This window comes from Molothrus ater, chromosome 6 (genome assembly GCF_012460135.2).
Source record: "Molothrus ater isolate BHLD 08-10-18 breed brown headed cowbird chromosome 6, BPBGC_Mater_1.1, whole genome shotgun sequence".
Taxonomy (NCBI): domain Eukaryota; kingdom Metazoa; phylum Chordata; class Aves; order Passeriformes; family Icteridae; genus Molothrus; species Molothrus ater.
In genome coordinates this window covers 58,238,558-58,255,438 of record NC_050483.2, presented here as the reverse complement: position 1 = coordinate 58,255,438, position 16,881 = coordinate 58,238,558, and the positions used below count along the sequence as shown (strand labels likewise).

The following is a 16,881-nucleotide window of genomic DNA, read 5'->3' as shown; positions in this document are numbered from 1 at the left end:
CTTTAGTCATATATAATCTAAATTACTCCACTTTTTAGACCTAAAGTATTTCAAGAGCAACAAAACTAAGTATAGTATATTATGTCTTTATAGGACCCCTATCCAGAGATACTCAGGAGGATTTTACGGAATTTGAGAGGATGAATATTCACACTCCAGTGAGAGCACATTTTCACCAGGCAGTGACTGCAAAGCTTCCCTGTGCTGTCCTTGAACAGAGAGGGCAGACAGCACTCCAGGTAGTAACTTATCCCAGAATCATGGAATACCAGGTTGGAAAGGATCTCAAGGATTATCTGACACAACTTTTCTTGGCAAAATCACAGTTGAAATAAGATAGTCCAGTACTCTGTGCAGCTGAATCTTAAAGTGTCCAATGTTGAGGGATCCACCACTTCCCTGTGGAGATTATTCCAATGGCTGATTGTTCTCATTGTGAAAAATTTACCTTGTGTCTGAACAGAATCTCTCCAGGAGCACTTGGGAAATTCTGGGATTGTTTCCCTGACAGAAAAACCAAATACAGGAAAGTTTCTTGAATATAATTCAGTCAGGTGTAATTACCACTGTGTGCATGTTCTTGGTGCACTGGGGAATTGCTCAAACATGTCAGAGTTAAGGTTCTGTTGTGGAAATGACATTTGAACATATTTTCATGCCTCGTTTTTTGCATATCCTTTAAAGTTCAGCTGCATTTCTGTGTTCTGGAAGGCCATAAAATACTAACCATAAAAAAAAAAAAAAATTAAAAGCCATTAAAAACATAAAACCACACGAAATCATAAGGCAAGTTGAAGTTGGTGTCACAATGTTTAATCACTGCAGGGTTTTGTTTGTTTATTTTTTCATGTGTCAGCATCCTCCACTGCTGCCTTGGCAATGATCCCTCCTCCTCCAGAATCCACTGGGTGTGTGCTGGTCCCATCCCTGTTTCTGTGTCTCACATCAGCACTACAGCCTTGTCCTTGCTCCTCAGTTTTCCTCTCCTAGGAGAGGATGAGAAGCTGCTGATAGGTTGTTTAAGAGTGCCTTGGCTCCTATGGAGCTGTGGGATGGTGGCTGAAGGAGAGAGAGAGCAGGGATATCTGAGGGATTGTGATTTATTATGATCTCCTTGCTTTGAAAGGAGCCTCCCTGAATTTGTCACTGCAAAGTTCCCCCTCTTCACACCCTTCCTGCATTCCCTCTGCACTGCCTGGATTCCTCCAAGATCCCTTCCAGGATGCCCCATCTGCGACAGCTCCCCAAGTCTGCACTTCTGCTCCACACACAGCAGGACCTTCTCTTCTCAGTGCTGCCTCTTGACCCTGCTTTGTCACCTTGGTGACTTTAGGGTGACCAGAAGGGGGAACACGACAAGGCTGGGACAGGAGCAGCAGAGAAAGCATTTGTGCAGAGCTGCTAGCCCATGGGCTAGTGAGGGGGCTGGCCCAGGCAACACAGCAGATGGTGGCAGTGACAGCTTTCGGCGTCTCACATCACTCCCACTCATCACCCAACTCCCACTCACCTCCACCTTCAGGGGCTGCAAATAGGAAGTGTGGATGTGGGACACAGCAAAAAGCACAGCTCCACAAGCTGCTGCAGCAGCTCACAGGTCAGGGGGGTTGGGTTCAGTGACAACAGAGCACAGCAGTGTCACCTCAGCCTTCCCTGAAATCCTCTGCCTTCATTAGCGCCCTTCTCCTCCTCTGCACAAACTCTCAGGCTCCCAGCCTGGCCTGGCTGGCAATGAGCAAATCTCCAGATCCAACTCCCCAGTTAATTGCTTTTTCAATGCTTATTTTGCTTCCCTGAAGAAGAAGTGGGTCTTGTGCACTTGGCTGAAATAAATACTCAGGATTCATCTTTTGGGGGTGCAAGCAGGGCCACAGTCACAGTCCTGGACATCACAACTGCCTGAAGAGCAGCAGGTTTTACAGGTGTGCTTGTTGTGGGGAAGGGGAGGATTGGCAGGAGAGAGAAGATGGTTGTTGGGACTGAGGCAAGCGCTACCTTTGGAATCTCTTCCACAGATTATCCCAAATTTGCATTACAATGACCAAGATCTGTTAGAAACTCCCTTTTCCCAGCCAGGGGATGCAGTCACAGGGAGACACATACCACAAACAATATTCATCAGAACACCTTTTATTGATTAGGTTCTTTCTACTAAGCACAGCTGATCTTCTGCCTCTCTCATCCCCTGTCTCAGGCCACCCAGTCTTGAAAGCATGGATTCCTAGAAGGTCCTGAGTTGAAAGTGTGAAAAACGCCAATCACTTGTTTTTAAAATTTTAGAAGTTTAATAGTAATAAAAAGGTTATAAATTAGTGATATAATTAGAGTAATAAAATGGTTTTAAAAATAGTAATACAATTAGAGTAATAATAATTTGGACAATTTGGATTAGGACAATATGAGACAATAAAAACAAAGAGTTACAGACAGTCTGGGTACCTTTTCTGGGCAAAATAAGCCCAAAAAGGACCCACGTTAACAGAAGATTAACCCTTAAAAGCAATAACCTGTTGCATATTCATACATCTCATACATGATGCATAAATTCCATTCAAACACAGGATTCTGTCTGGTCAGTGTCAGCTTCTTCCTCTGAATCCTGACAGTGTCTTCAGGGCTGAGCGAGGCAGGAAGAAGTTCATTTCTTCTGATAATGGAGCAATAAATTCTGTTTCTCTGAAAGATTCAGGTGTCCTGTGGCTGCTATCTCGCTGCAAGTCCTCTCTTTAAAAGAAGTATCTTACATAGTATAGTTTCTATTTTAATCTTATGTTATAACCTAAAACTATATTTGACACACTACACAAGAAAATTAATACAGCATAACTTTTTAACATAACACATCTAATATTCATTTTAATATTTGCGAAAAGCCAATCATAAAATACGCATTTTTCACAGAAAGGGATCCACAAGGATCACTGTGTCCAACCCCTGGCCCTGCACAGATTGTGAGCACCATGGGGTTTATAATTTCTATCCTCATTTTATTTTGACCTCCCATCTTCACTCCCAACCTCCACACTCCTGTCAGAGCAGAGTGATGTGGCTTTTTTAGTCCCTGAGTTGTTTTATTTCTACTCAAGAGGGAGGATGCTGTACCCTGAGAGGGTGCATTTAACCTGATAGAAATGGCTTTTTGCATTAAACGTGGCTGTTTCTGTATCAGCCATGGCAGCAGGACCAGGACAGTGCCCGTCCCTCTGTGCTGGCATTGCTGAGGGACCTCCAGCCCTGGGGCAGTTTTGGGACACTCACAGAAGGACATTGAGGGGCTGGAGCATGTCTGGAGAAGGGAAAGGAGCTGGGGAAGGGGCTGGAGCTCCAGGAGAGGCTGAGGGAGCTGGGAAGGGGCTCAGCCTGGAGAAAAGGAGGCTCAGGGGGGACCCTGAGGCTCTGCACAGCTCCTGACAGGAGGGGACAGCCGGGGGGGCCGGGCTGTGCTCCAGGGAACAGGGACAGGACAAGGGGAAACGGCCTCAGTCTGTCCCACGGGGCAGGCCTTCACAGTTTAGGTGTGTGAAAAACGCCAATCACCTGTGTTTAAAATTTTAAAAGTTTAATGGTAATAAAACGGTTATAAAAATAGTAATAAGATTAGAGTAATAATAATTTGGACAATTTGAATTAGGACAATATGAGACAATAAAAACAAAGAGTTACAGACACTCCGGGTACCTTTTCTGGGCAAAATAAGCCTGAAAAAGGACCCACGTTAACAGAGGATTAACCTTTAAAAACAATAACCTGTTGTATATTCATACACCTCATACATGATGCATAAATTCCATTCAAACACAGGATTCTGTCTGGGCAGTGTCAGCTTCTTCCTCTTAAGCCTGATGGCATCTTCATGGCTGAGCGAGGCAGGAAGAAGTTCGTTTCTTCTGATAAGAGGGCAATAAATTCTTTTTCTATGAAAGATTTAGGTGTCCTGTGGCTGCTATCTCGCTGCAAGTCCTTTCTTTTAAAAAAGTATCTTACATAGCATAGTTTCTATTTTAACCTTATGTCATAACCTAAAACTATATTTAACACTACTTAAGAGAATTAATGCAGCATAACTTTCTAACACAACACAAATACTATTCATTTTAATATTTGCGAAAACCAATCATAAAATAGGCATTTTTCACAGGTTGAAAAATTGGGAAAAATTTCTTCACAGAAAGGGCTGTGCAGTCCCCTTGTTCTGTCCCAGGGAACAGGGACAGGACAAGGGAAAATGGCCTCAAGCTGTCCTATGGGCAGTTTAGGTTGAAAAATTGGGAAAAATTTATTCACAGCAAAGCCTGTGCAGGCTGCCCAGGGAATTGATGGAGTCCCCATCCCTGGACGAATTGAAAAACCATGTGGATGTGGCACGTGGGGACACAGTTTAATGGTGCAATGGCTGAACTCGATGACCTTGGGGGGCTTTTCCAGCCTAAATAATTCTGTGATTTTCACGATTTTGCTCCAGCGCGAAGAGCCCCGGCCGCGCTTCCCCCGCCGCCCTCACGCAGGGCCCGCCCCTCCGGCCCCTCATGGCGGCGGCGCCGCGCGGCTCCCGCGGCTGCCCAGGCTGCCCGGGCTGCCGCCGGAGCGGAGCTCAGGGGAGGCCGCCCCGCACCGAGCCCGCCGCCGGCACCGCAGCGCTCCCGGCCGCGCTGGAGCCCTGCAGGACGGGGCGAGAGCGGCGGCACAGCCCTGAGGGAGGCGGCGGGGCGGCGGAGGGGCGGACAGGCGCCGCGGGCAGCCCGGCGCGCCGGGAGCAGGAAGGGCCCGGGAGCGGCGGCTGAGGGAGGCGGAACGGGAGGGAAACGGGGAAGGGAACGGAGGAAGGGAGGGAGAAAGGGAGGCCGGGTCGCGATGCCGCTGTACGAGGGGCTCGGCAGCGGCGGGGAGAAAACCGCCGTGGTGATCGACCTGGGACAGGCCTTCACCAAGTGAGTGCCCCGCACTGAGGCCGGGATTCGCGGGTGTCCGGTCTGGGGAAGGGAAAGGTGCAGGGAGACCTTAGAGCCCTTGTCGGTGCTTAAAGGGCTCCAAGAGAGCTGGAGAGGGATTTTGGACAAGGGGCTGGAGTGACAGGACATGGGGGAATGGCTTCACACTGCCAGAGGACAGGGTTAGGTGGGATATTGGGAAAAATAATTCCCTGTGAGGGTGTGAGGCCCTGGGACAGGGTGCCCAGAGCAGCTGTGGCTGCCCCTGGATCCCTGGAAGTGTCCAGGACCAGGTTGGAGAGGGCTTGGAGCAACCTGGGATAGTGGAAGGTGTCCCTGCTTGTGTCAGGGGTTGGAATGAGATGGTTTTTAAGTCCTCTTCCCATCCCAACCATTATTCCAAGAATAATTATGTGAGGTTTTCCCCTTTCTGTATTGATCTGTGTGGTGTGGAGCTGGTAATGAACAGCCTACGTTTTGAATGTTGTGTTTTAGATTAAAACAAGACTTAGCTCGAGTGCTGAAGCAGGAATTCTCGCTATTTTTTAGTATTTCACCTCATGGGTCAAAAGCTTTGTTACCTGGGAATGGGAAGATGGGGACAGGTGATTCCCATGGGTGGCTTTTTGTAGATTCACATTGACAGCTTTTCCCAAGTTCGTGATGCTTGTGAGCTTTTATTCCCTGGGCATTGTTTATCCAATAAAACCCTCTTTTGGAAATACCTTTTCCCTGAATAGTGTGTTTTTAGGATCTGTTTCCAGCCTTCATTCTCATAGAAGCAATCAAAGCTGAATTGTATGAGAAATGTCTGTTCTGTTCCAAGTAAGGCTGAAATTAGCTGAAAGTTCAAGGAAAACTGCCTGTACACACACAAGCATCTGTTTGAGACCAAAGAAGAAAATTAAATTCTGAATTCAAGAAATTCAAAATTCTGTTTCAAGATTGTTTTTTTCTGAAATGATCCAACATGTTGACAAATACCAGAATCAAGCATTAATTGACTTTTTGCATTAAAAGTGCTCCAAGTCCAGCAGCTTTGCAGAAAACTGTAGTTTTCTTCTGAGATTACTGGGAGTGACAGGGGTGAAACAAATGTTAGGCACTGGGACTAAAATAAACCTTGAATTCATTTTGCTTTTAATTTCCTTTCTTCAGTTCATGGTTCTTTTGTGTTGGAGGAAGACCAGGTGGGTTTCTGCAAAGTTTGGTTTGGGGTTGCTGCTGTTTTTATCCTTTTGTTGTGAGATTCAATAAAAAAGATACAAAACCTTTATCTTTTAGTCCATCTTTAAATTTATCTCCAAGTGGCTGGATAGGAAAACTGTGTGCAAAAGCCCTCTCTGCAGTAAGAGAATTCCCTAATTCATTATTCTGTGATGGTCCCCAGGCCCAGGGGGTCAAGTGGTGACTTCAAATAATTTAATAAAATCAGCATTTTCTTTCAGGTGTGGGTTTGCAGGAGAAACAGGACCAAGATGCATCATCCCCAGTGAAATCAAGAAACCTGATGTCTCAAAGGTGAACTGTTTTTATGCTGTTTGGTGTGTTATGACACAGAAAGAATTTTGCAGATGCTTTTTCTGTCCACCACAAGCCATTTTTCACTGCCTGAATAAAATATTCTGAAAAGTTATTATATTTTTCATTCTTTTAACTGCTACTATTAAAAACTGTGGGTAAGTGCAGGTAAGTGTGATGCCAATGCTCAGCCCACATGGAGCTTGTGTTTTAGAGCATTTATTGAAAAGAATTATTATTATTATTATTATTATTATTATTATTATTATTATTATTATTATTATTATCATTATCATTATTACTATTACTATTATTATTATTATTATTATTATTATTATTATTATTATTATTATTATTATTATTATTATTATTATTATTATATATCATAATTAGAATAATAATTATTTTCATTTAGTAGAGGTTGGAAAACTGATTCTAAGTTGCCTGTATGAAAAATTAGCATTAATTAACTGTGGAATTTAGTTATAGGGTGGGTTTATGTGGTGTTTTAAGGACAAAGAGCAAATCAGGCAGGAGTGAATATTATATATAATTTCAGATTAAATATATATGATATATTTTATAGATGTCTTTATATATCATCTGAATATATGGATATATATACATATATATACATATACATATATAGACATACATATACATACACATATATATTTATATTATATATTTTTTTATATATTATATATATTTATATTATATATATATTTTTATATATTATATATATATAAAATACATATTTATTGATGTATTTATATATATAAATAATTACTGCCCAGCATTGGAGTTGACTGTGGATGTTTTCCCTTCCCAGCCTGTCAAGGTGGTTCAGTACAACATCAATACAGAGGAGCTGTATTCCTACCTGAAGGAATTTATCCACATGCTGTATTTCAGGTAAGAGACACCTCTCAGTTATCCAGGCATTCCCTGAGCACTTCCAGGCTTGTGAGCAGGGGATGGGCACTGTCTGGTTAGATAGGAAAACTGAGATAAAGCTTTGCAAGGGGCTGCCTGGTGCTGGTGGTGCTGAGATCCAGCTCCTCTCACAAAGAGTTGTGTCCTGCAGCAGCAGTTGCTCTGTAAGAGCAGAAGGTGTTTGATAAATTACCTTGGAGCTGAGGGATTTATAAAGGGCCAGAGAAGGGGAAGGCATTCCCTCAGGAGCTGCATTGATTTTGGTAGGGCTGAAGCTCCTGCCAGTGCAGAACTCTCTCTACAGTGGTTTGGAAGGAGGAATCATTACCTGTGGAATTTTTTTACCTCAGCAATACATCCCTTTATTCTGTTCTTAATATCCTTAGTGAATAATGAAATTTGGCTTGGTCTTTTCTCTTTGCTTCCAATCCATATTTTTACACAGTGAAAGCCATCACAGGGAAAGCAGGATTTAATTTCTGTGCCTCAGATCTGCTGTGGGCTGGGTTGTTTTCTTCTCCTGTCCTGGACCACCACTTTGCAATTGAAATCAGGACAATTTCATCCTCTTCCACTGAAACCAGAGCATCTCAATATCAGACTATCATCGTTCTTATGTGCTTTATGACACTGGACAAGCCTTTGATGGCTTATTCTTGTATTATTTCATATTGATTTAGAAATGTATAATGAATTCCCTGACTTTCTTTTAGGAAAGCAATGGGGTTTTTAGATTTGTGAAAATCTTTGGGATCTGCTGTAGCAAATGCTATCTAAATGCAAACCTTTAGGATTTTTGAGGAAAATGGAATATGACTGTAGGATAGATCTCATAATATCTGCTTAAACTTCCCAGTTTTATTTTGCACATCTTGTCTTTTTTTAGGCATCTGCTGGTGAATCCCAGGGACAGGCGTGTTGTGATCATAGAGTCAGTCCTGTGCCCCTCACACTTCAGGGACACCCTCACCAGGGTCCTTTTCAAGCATTTTGAGGTGAGTGTTTGACAGAAATGTGTACATTTGCTCCACTTGCCAGGAAGAATTTTGCTTACAGTCGGTACCAGATGTGGGAAATAAAAATGGAAATAGTGGCAAAAGAGTGAGAGGCATAAAGAAGAAAATTCAGATGATGGTGTGAGGAAGTAGGGAATGAAGTTGGATTAAAGACCATTTTTGTTCCATTCTGACTCTTCATGAGGCCATAAAGCAGCAGCAGCAATTAACAAGGTTTCCCTGGCTTGTAGATAATACAGCTCACACTGCACCGTCCCAGACAGATCCAATAATCCCCACTGAGCCCTGCCTGGAGCCAGGATTTATATTTAAACACTTCTTAGTGCCCTGTCAGCAAGTCTCCTGATTTCTGCCACAGTCAATATCTGCCTAGCACATGGCTGAGCTCATTTAGAGAGGAACTTACCCGAAATCAAATATCTGCTCTGCCTAATCAGTCTTTTTGAAGAAAAATTGTGGGGCAAAAAAAACTGTGGCTACCCTGGAGGTGTCCAAGGCCAGGCTGGATGGGGCTTGGAGCAGCCTGGGATAGTGGAAGGTGTCCCTGCCCATGGCAGGGGTGGCACTGGATGATCCTTAAGGTTCCATCCCACCCAACCAGGCAAGGATTCTGTGAAGGGTCTGAACCTAATTCTTGTTTAGTTGTAGCATGAATGTTTTAGAAGGTGACTCAATACTTCAGTTCAGACAGAAGAAAGTTTAAGGTTGCTTTCTCTAATAAGTAAAGAAACCAGTTTCACTGCAGTACTTCTTCACTGTCCTTCCACAGCACAGTTTACCAACTAAGCTCAAACTCCTGCATAATTCTTTCTTACTATTGGTAAAATTTTCTGATGACTTCACCTTGCTGAAAGATTTGAGTTGGTTTTTTCCCTAATCCCTTTTGCAGCACTAAAATGTCTCAGCTAAAGCACATCCCATGCAAAATGGTTTGTTGAAAATGGCTCATGTATTCAGTCATATTTTGATGGAGAGACTTTGTAATATGTTAAGAAGCCAGTTAATACTGATGGAAATTTAATTCTCTCTGGTTTCTATTTTTCTACTTGGTGCAAAGAGTGGTTTATTAATACAGGGTCAATATTTTACCTTCTCTGGCTCTGGGTTAAGGGTCAGTATGGTTCCTGTAAGTGCAGGATTTATTGAAATTTCTCATTTAATTCACACTTCAAAGTGTTCTTTTAATGGAACTGTTGATTTCTAGGAAACTTGATTTATGGAACTCTGGGAGAAGGAGGTAATTCTCATGTAATTTCAACTTGAATTTCCACATTGTTTTTGTGAGAGTGTTTCAAACAGCCTCTTCTGTTTGGGTGCAGCAGTGTTTGTCACAAGGCACACTTTTATGGATTTTCTAGCTCTTTTATTCACATCTTCAAGTTTTTACAGCTTTTGAAGTAGCTGTATTTCAGCTTTTTTCATTTTTTTAATAACAATTAGAAATTGGACCTGAGTTTTATAGCCAACACTTGCTTTTCTTGCAGTCCATCATTACTGAAGTACCTGGTGTGCACCACAAAGAAGATAGACACAGAATTTGGACTCCTGTTGTATTTGTTCATTAGATTACAACTGGAATAATTCAAAATACAGTTGTTTGGGTTTTGCTTTTTAAATGCCATTCAGGGAAGGCATTAGTGCTTTGTTTCTTTTTTGTTTCTTTTTTCTCCCTTCTGTCAACTTTGCTTTTGGTTTCTGTGTAGGTACCTTCTGTTTTGTTTGCTCCAAGCCACCTGATGTCTCTCCTGACACTGGGGATCAACTCTGCCATGGTGCTGGACTGTGGATATGCAGAAAGCTTGGTGCTGCCTGTATCCTTTCCTTTTCAGGGGGGGCTGTCATGAAACATGAGATTTTTTTAACTAGAAATTCATTTTGGACAAAAGCGGTTAGAAGGTGGCTGATGCAAGGGGTTGTAGAAGGGAAAAGGCATTTAATTCCAGCAGACTGAAAACTAATGAAAAGGAGGAGAATTTCCTGAACTTCCTGTAGATCTATGAGGGAATTCCAATCCTGAGTTGCTGGGGTTCCCTTCCCCTGGGAGGAAAGGCCATCCACAAGTAAGTTCTTAGTTGTCTGGTCCAGGTTACAAATTATTTATTTGTGACAGTTCCTCTTTGACCATCAGCAAAAACTCCTCTTCTAAATCTTAACTTGCTGTAACATCATCCAATTTTTAGAATTAAAACTGTGCAGCTGTAGCTGATGTGGTAAAAACTGTAGGAATGGGGTGTCCTTAAGTTGATATTTAGAAGGATGTAACTGCAGGAATGAATCCTGTCCCTGGGGTGTAGCCCAGGGAGCCAGGCTGGGTTCATGGATGTCTCTCCCCACGCTCCTGTGCTCTGTTTTAGGGAGCTGGAGTATCAGCTGCTGGAGCAGTGCACGGTGGACACAGGACTGGCCAAAGGACAGAGCCTTCCCTCTGTGATGGGTAAGGACTGGGATGGGGCATCTGTGCTGGACAGAGAGTAAAATGGGTTTAGGATTCACTGTGTCTGCTGTGGCTGCTGCATGAGTTGTGTCTTGGCATCCTGGCTCAGGAGCAGGGTGGCCAGCAGGAGCAGGAGGTTGTTGTTCCCCTGTGCTCAGCACTGCTGAGGCCACACCTGGAGTGCTGTGCCCAGCTCTGGGCCCTCAGTTTGGGAAGGACCTGGGGACAATGGAACATGTCCAGAGGAGGCAGCAAGGCTGGAGAGGGGCTGGGAACACAAACCCTGTGAGGAAGCCCTGAGGGAGCTGGGGGTGCTCAGCCTGGAGAAAAGGAGACTCAGGGCTGCCCCCATCACTCTCTGCAGCTCCTGAAAGGTGCCTGTGCTCAGCTGGGGCTGGGCTCTGTCTCCAGCAGCACTGACACAACCAGAGCACACAGCCTCGAGCTGCACCAAGGGAAATACAGGTTGGATAGCAGGAAAAGTGTTTTCCAGCAAGAGTGAGAAAGTTCTGGAATGGCTGCCCAGGGAGGTGGTGGAGTCCCCATCCCTGGGTGTGTTTAACAAAGCCTGGATGTGGCACTGGGTGCCAGGGTTCAGTTGAGCTGTTGGGGCTGGGTTGGACTCCATGATCTTGAAGGACTCTTCCAACCCAGTGATTCTGTAATTTCACAAGTGTATTATTTTTATGATAAGCCTCTTCTCACAGCAGTTTTGAATAAAGGCAGAGATAAAAGTTCTGTAGTAATTTTTCAGTCTGTTTTGAGCAAAGACAAACTTATTTCTGTTCTTAATATCTTTTCTGCTTTGGAAATCTTTGAAAGCTGCTGTCAAAGTTTAATATATTAAATGTAATTCAGTCTTAGAACAAAAGGTGTTTTTTTTTAAGCAGGAAGAGAATTTAAGAATGAAATTAAGTTTTTTTTTCTTATTTCAGGTTCAGTCCCAGAAGACATAGTAGAGGATATAAAAGGTAAATTTGTTTGCTTTGTGTAACTCTAGTATATGAAATTGTGCAGTGGGGTGTGATAATAACAAGTGTGCAATATTTTACATTTAGGAATTTATTTCTCTTCTCTGCTGTATTTATTACCTCTTGGATGAACTTGTGTTGTTCTTCCTCTTTGAAAGCAAAACCAAAACCAGGTTTTGAATTCCTGTTTCACTTTAACCTCTGTGTTGTTGAATTGCAACTTTTAGATATATTTGATAGGGCACAGAAAGAGGATTGCACTGTTGTGTAGTCTTGTTTATAGATTAAAGCAAACTGAACCTTTCTAGTTAAAGTCAATTTTTCAAAAAAAAAAAAGTATTTATAAAAGATATTTTGGTATGTTCAGGTAGGCAAGAGGAGACAAGAACTACATTGACTACACCAGAAAAAGTAGAGTCTTTTTGGGTAGAGCTTGGATGAATTCCTATGTGATTGTTACAAGTGCAACAGAGAGAAAAAGATGTGTTTTCCTAGAAAACAGTAACTAGTATGTATCCTCTGGGTCAAATTAGGAACAAATCCATCAGTCAAATGCAAAATAAATGCAGCTGGTGCTTTATGAAATGGAAGTTGCTTTTCTGATTCCTGGACTTGCACACTTTTTCTGATGAGTTGTGTTTTCTATGCAGTCTTTTGGAACCAGAGACCCCTGCTTCCAAAATTGTTGGAAATTGTTGCTGTCTGTGTTTTGAGGGGTTGTTTCTTTGTGACAGCAGTTTATGGAGAAGATGCTCACCTGTGCCAAATACAATAATTAGGTGTATAATAACAGTGGCAGCTGGGATACAAATGAGGCTGGGCTCTGTCAGTGTTGTGTGGAAGCAGAAAACCCCTCTGGAATTCTCAGGGTGTTGAAGAGGGGCAGTAAGGAAAATGTTGCATGGCAGGAAGTTGTTTAGGAAATGAGCAGTGCCTCATTTGGAGCTGTGGTGCAAAGCCTGCAGTGAAGGCAGGATACAACCCCTGGCACCTTGAGGCACCATTGGGAGCATCCCTCTGAGTGGTTTTAAATCTTGTGTGGTTTGTGTGAGAAAGGACAGGCAGGATTTCCAACAGAATTTTAGTGTCAGCTTTGTTTAACTCGTGATCTAGAGAGCACCTGAACTCTGCTGGAGTGTAGAGACTGCTTCTCTTTGCATTTATTTGATAATATCTTGGACCAGCAAGGGCCTGCAGTGTGTGTTCTTCTCTAAATTAAGAGAATTACTGTTTTTGCTGCTGATGAAAGGATCCACCAGGGCCTCACTCCGCCCCTCTCTTGCTTCCCCCCTGCACAGTCCGCACTTGCTTTGTCAGCGATCTCCAGCGGGGGCTGAAAATCCAGGCAGCCAAGTTCAACATTGATGGCAGTGCTCAGGTGAGTGGAGGATGAAGCTCTTCCTGCTCTCTCGAGGTGGCTGCAGCCTTTTGGGGCTCTAAAATGATAATACAAGTTTGCTTTTGTTTGCAGCGTCCCTCACCACCTCCAGACGTGGACTATCCTTTGGATGGAGAAAAGATTCTCCATGTAGTTGGCCCCATCAGGTGAGAAATGCCATGGCAGAGTGTTTGTCATTACAAGGATATATTTCAACTCTAAGAGCACATACATTTTCATAAAATTGGATTTTAATGAGACACTTGCATATGCTTTTAATGCCTCTGAAATGAAAGCTGTGTGCTGGGCACAGTGCAAACCCATCAGGGGAGGGGGTGGCTTCTCCAGAACCCCAAGAAGAGAGGTTGGAGGGATGGGGGAAGAGAAATGAGTATCAAAGCCTGATAATAGGACAGGTTTAGTGATGTGAACAGGGCATTTGAACCTGGACAAAAGAAGGCTCAGAGGAATCTTTCTCACTCTGCAACTCCTGCCAGGAGGGTACAAACAGGTGGGGCTTGGGCTCTGCTCCCAGGGAACAAGGGACAGGACAAGAGTCAAGGGTCTCAGGCTGACTTGGGGAGGTTTAATTGGACATTAGGGAGAATGAAAGGTTGTAAAGCACTGGAACAGGCTGCCCAGGGCAGTGGTGGAGTCACCATCCCTGGAAGTGTTCAAAACACACAAAGTGTGGATGTGGCACTTGGGGATGTGGTTTAGTGATGAACAAGGTGCTGATGCTGGGTTGAGGGCTGAATGTGATGATCTCAGAGCTCTTTTCCAAGGATTCCATGACTGTCCCAAGGAGTCCACGATTGTCCCCTCCCTGCTGGCACTGCTGGGTGCATGGTCTGTGTGACAGGAGTGACAAAGTGTTGGCAGCAGAGGGCTGGAGGTATCTGCAGCTCTGCTGTGCCTGGGTGCAGCCCAGTGTGGTTCTGCTGCTCACTGACACTCACTCCCTTCCTGTCTGTGCCACAGAGACTCCGTGGTGGAAATCCTCTTTGAACAGGATAATGAAGAGACATCTGTTGCCACTTTGATCTTGGATTCACTGGTTCAGGTATTTTTATGTTAGAAACAGTTTAGGGAATGCCTCCAGGCTTAGACAAGCTGCAGTTAAAAATGACTCAAGACTTTGAGTGCTGCAGGCTGCTGGTTTACCTGTGCTAGAAGAAAAATTAATTTGGACATCTTTATTGCAGGCAGTATATTAAATTTAGTGCAGAATTTTTTCTTGGTGTATACAAATGCTTCACTTCTTATTATATTTAGGAAAAAAAATGCATTAGAAAACCACTATAAATGGAAATTTTCATTATGTGGTGGTGTATATATGTTAATTAAAGTTGGCTCCCTGTAGCTATTGATGCCATTTAAATAAGTTTGCTGAGATGCAATTTATTGGAGAGCCATGGACTTGGCTGATATGACAAACATTTCAATTACAATTCTTTATGAAAACAAATTGTTTAAGAAGTTCTGTGCCTGGAGCCTTCACCTCTGCACCTCCAGGCATTTCCCTTGCATTTCTCTCGTTATGTTGGTTATTTTCCAGCTAAATAGGAGAAAACAGCAATTGGAGGGCATAAAAATGGACTGACTTTCTAAGAGACCTCTGGATGGCTTCAAGCTCAGGCAGCTTGATTTATTTGGGGTTTTTCTGTGTCCCTGTGTGCATTAGTGCCCCATAGACACCAGGAAGCAGCTGGCAGAGAACCTGGTGGTGATCGGGGGCACTGCAATGCTGCCGGGCTTCCTGCACAGGCTCATGGCTGAGATCAGACACCTGGTGGAGAAACCCAAGTACAAGGAAGCTCTTGCCACTAAAACCTTCAGGATTCACACTCCCCCTGCCAAATCCAACTGTGTAGCATGGCTGGGAGGTAAGAATGGGAACAACTGGGAAGCAGGGGTGAAAAAAAAACCCTTCCAAGTGGGATTTGTAGTGAATAAAACCTTATATTTTTAGGGTTAGCAAACGAGAACAATTTCTGTCCACCAAATTCTGTGATGCTTTTGTTCCCTGGCTGGCTGCTGTGGGCTGAATCTTCTCACAGCTGGTGTGAATTTGTGGTGCAACTTTCTGGGGGTAAAAATTGCCCTGAACACAGTGGGGTTTGGTTGAAGTGCTTCAAATAAAAACTTTGTTGCAAGAAGTGGGTGAACCAGGCCGGGTTTGCTGCCAGCAGAGAGCTGATGATTCCTTGTTTTCAAGGAATTGATGTTACTTTCCAGGGATATGAATGGAAGCAGTTTGGGACTAGCTGGGCTGCTGAGAAGGAAAGCAGCAATATCCATTCATCCCTTTAAATTTAGGGGCAGAGCTGAAATATCCCAGTTGAGATTCTTGCTTGGAAGAAGCAGAAAGAGAAATTCTCTGTGGAATTAATGCAGATTTTTTTTTCTTTGGCAGGAGCAATTTTTGGAGCACTCCAGGACATCCTTGGGAGCCGCTCTGTGTCCAAGGAATATTACAGCCAGACCGGCCGCATTCCTGACTGGTGCTGCCTCAACAACCCCCCTCTGGAAATGATGTTTGATGTTGGGAAAGCACCCCCACCACTGATGAAAAGAGCTTTTTCCACAGAAAAATAAGCACTTAAATTCCACACAAGGATTCTGCCTCATTTCAACTGCATCCATGCGCATTAGGTTTTGGTTTTTGTTCATTAATTTGTGTGTAACACTATTAAATATGAACAGTGTGGGTGTTGTCAGGGTGTAGGCACTAACACTATTTAAAGCCCTGTCCAGTTATAGTTTACAAACCTGACTCTGGCAGCTCCTCTGCTCTTTTGTCTTGTTTTGGAGAAATTCTGTCCCCTCATGAGCTGTTCCCTATTGAGTTGTTTATTATTTATCTGTATAGTAAATGGCATTGCTGAGAGAATTTGGTTTAAGATATCTTCATTTTAAGCATGTTGAGAAGAACGAACAGCACTAGGGAAACATCTATGGGAATTTTTAGTGCCAACTTCTGTATTAAAATATTCTACCCTTGAATCACATGTGAAGAAATGGTTTGGGGCTGTTCAGCAAAGGTAGTGGAACATTATTTCCCTTGTTGTAAGGGTTTTAGCAGAGAACTCTTCTGCTTGTAACCCTCTCATCATGCTGAGCTAAAACCTCTCCCTATGTCTCCTCCAATTTCAGCAGTGTAAGATTATGAATTATTGTAAATTAATTATAAACAAGTTTGAGGTCAAACTTGACTCAGTGGCTACATGGTGACTGAGGTGTAAATCCTACCCTGAGGAGCAATTTTTGTCTCAAATTTGGGATGATAAATATAACGTTTTTGGGGTGATGAAGTCTTTTATTGGCACAAACGTGCTTTTTGTGACAGATCTCCCCCTGCTGCCCACCTGCTGTGTGCCTGAAGCACGACTCTGCAAGTCAAACAGATATTTAAAGAAATGCTCTTCTGGTGAACCCTGGCACAGGGAATGTGCTACAGCACTCCAGTAACTCCTGCATGCCTTTGTCAGTGTGTTTTACCTTAACAGGTGCTGTTAGTTTTTATAGCTGTGGGGTGAGGTTGGTGTTTCAGGGATCATCTCCAGGCTGGATAAACAGGCAGAGTCTTGTTGCCAGGCACAGAGAGGTGTACAGGGCATGCAGCCTGAGCTGTGCTGCTCATTTTCAGTCACAATCTGGGTAATTTCGGGTGCAGGTTTTGTTTTACCTCAGTAAG

At 43.4% G+C, this 16,881-nt stretch overlaps 1 protein-coding gene across 1 annotated transcript; it reads left to right on the top strand.

Annotated features, from left to right (window-relative positions):
• The first annotated feature begins 4,798 nt into the window (after positions 1 to 4,798).
• On the top strand, positions 4,799 to 16,077 carry ACTR10 (actin related protein 10). The gene is made up of 13 exons (XM_036384742.2): positions 4,799 to 4,928; positions 6,377 to 6,449; positions 7,282 to 7,364; positions 8,272 to 8,380; positions 10,105 to 10,212; positions 10,394 to 10,461; positions 10,756 to 10,835; positions 11,771 to 11,806; positions 13,105 to 13,184; positions 13,278 to 13,351; positions 14,166 to 14,247; positions 14,869 to 15,070; positions 15,601 to 16,077. Exons 1-13 carry the CDS (start codon positions 4,852 to 4,854, stop codon positions 15,780 to 15,782), a joined length of 1,254 nt encoding a protein of 417 aa, XP_036240635.1. The 5' UTR covers positions 4,799 to 4,851; the 3' UTR covers positions 15,783 to 16,077.
• The last annotated feature ends 804 nt before the right edge of the window (positions 16,078 to 16,881 follow it).

Excerpts from the sequence above, each read along its gene's own strand:
- ACTR10 (XM_036384742.2), top strand. The coding sequence starts at position 4,852 with ATGCCGCTGTACGAGGGGCTCGGCAGCGGCGGGGAGAAAACCGCCGTG. Across the intron at positions 8,381-10,104 it reads TCCTTTTCAAGCATTTTGAG|GTACCTTCTGTTTTGTTTGC; the intron begins GTGAGTGTTTGA and ends GTTTCTGTGTAG. Across the intron at positions 10,462-10,755 it reads GGAGGAAAGGCCATCCACAA|GGAGCTGGAGTATCAGCTGC; the intron begins GTAAGTTCTTAG and ends GCTCTGTTTTAG.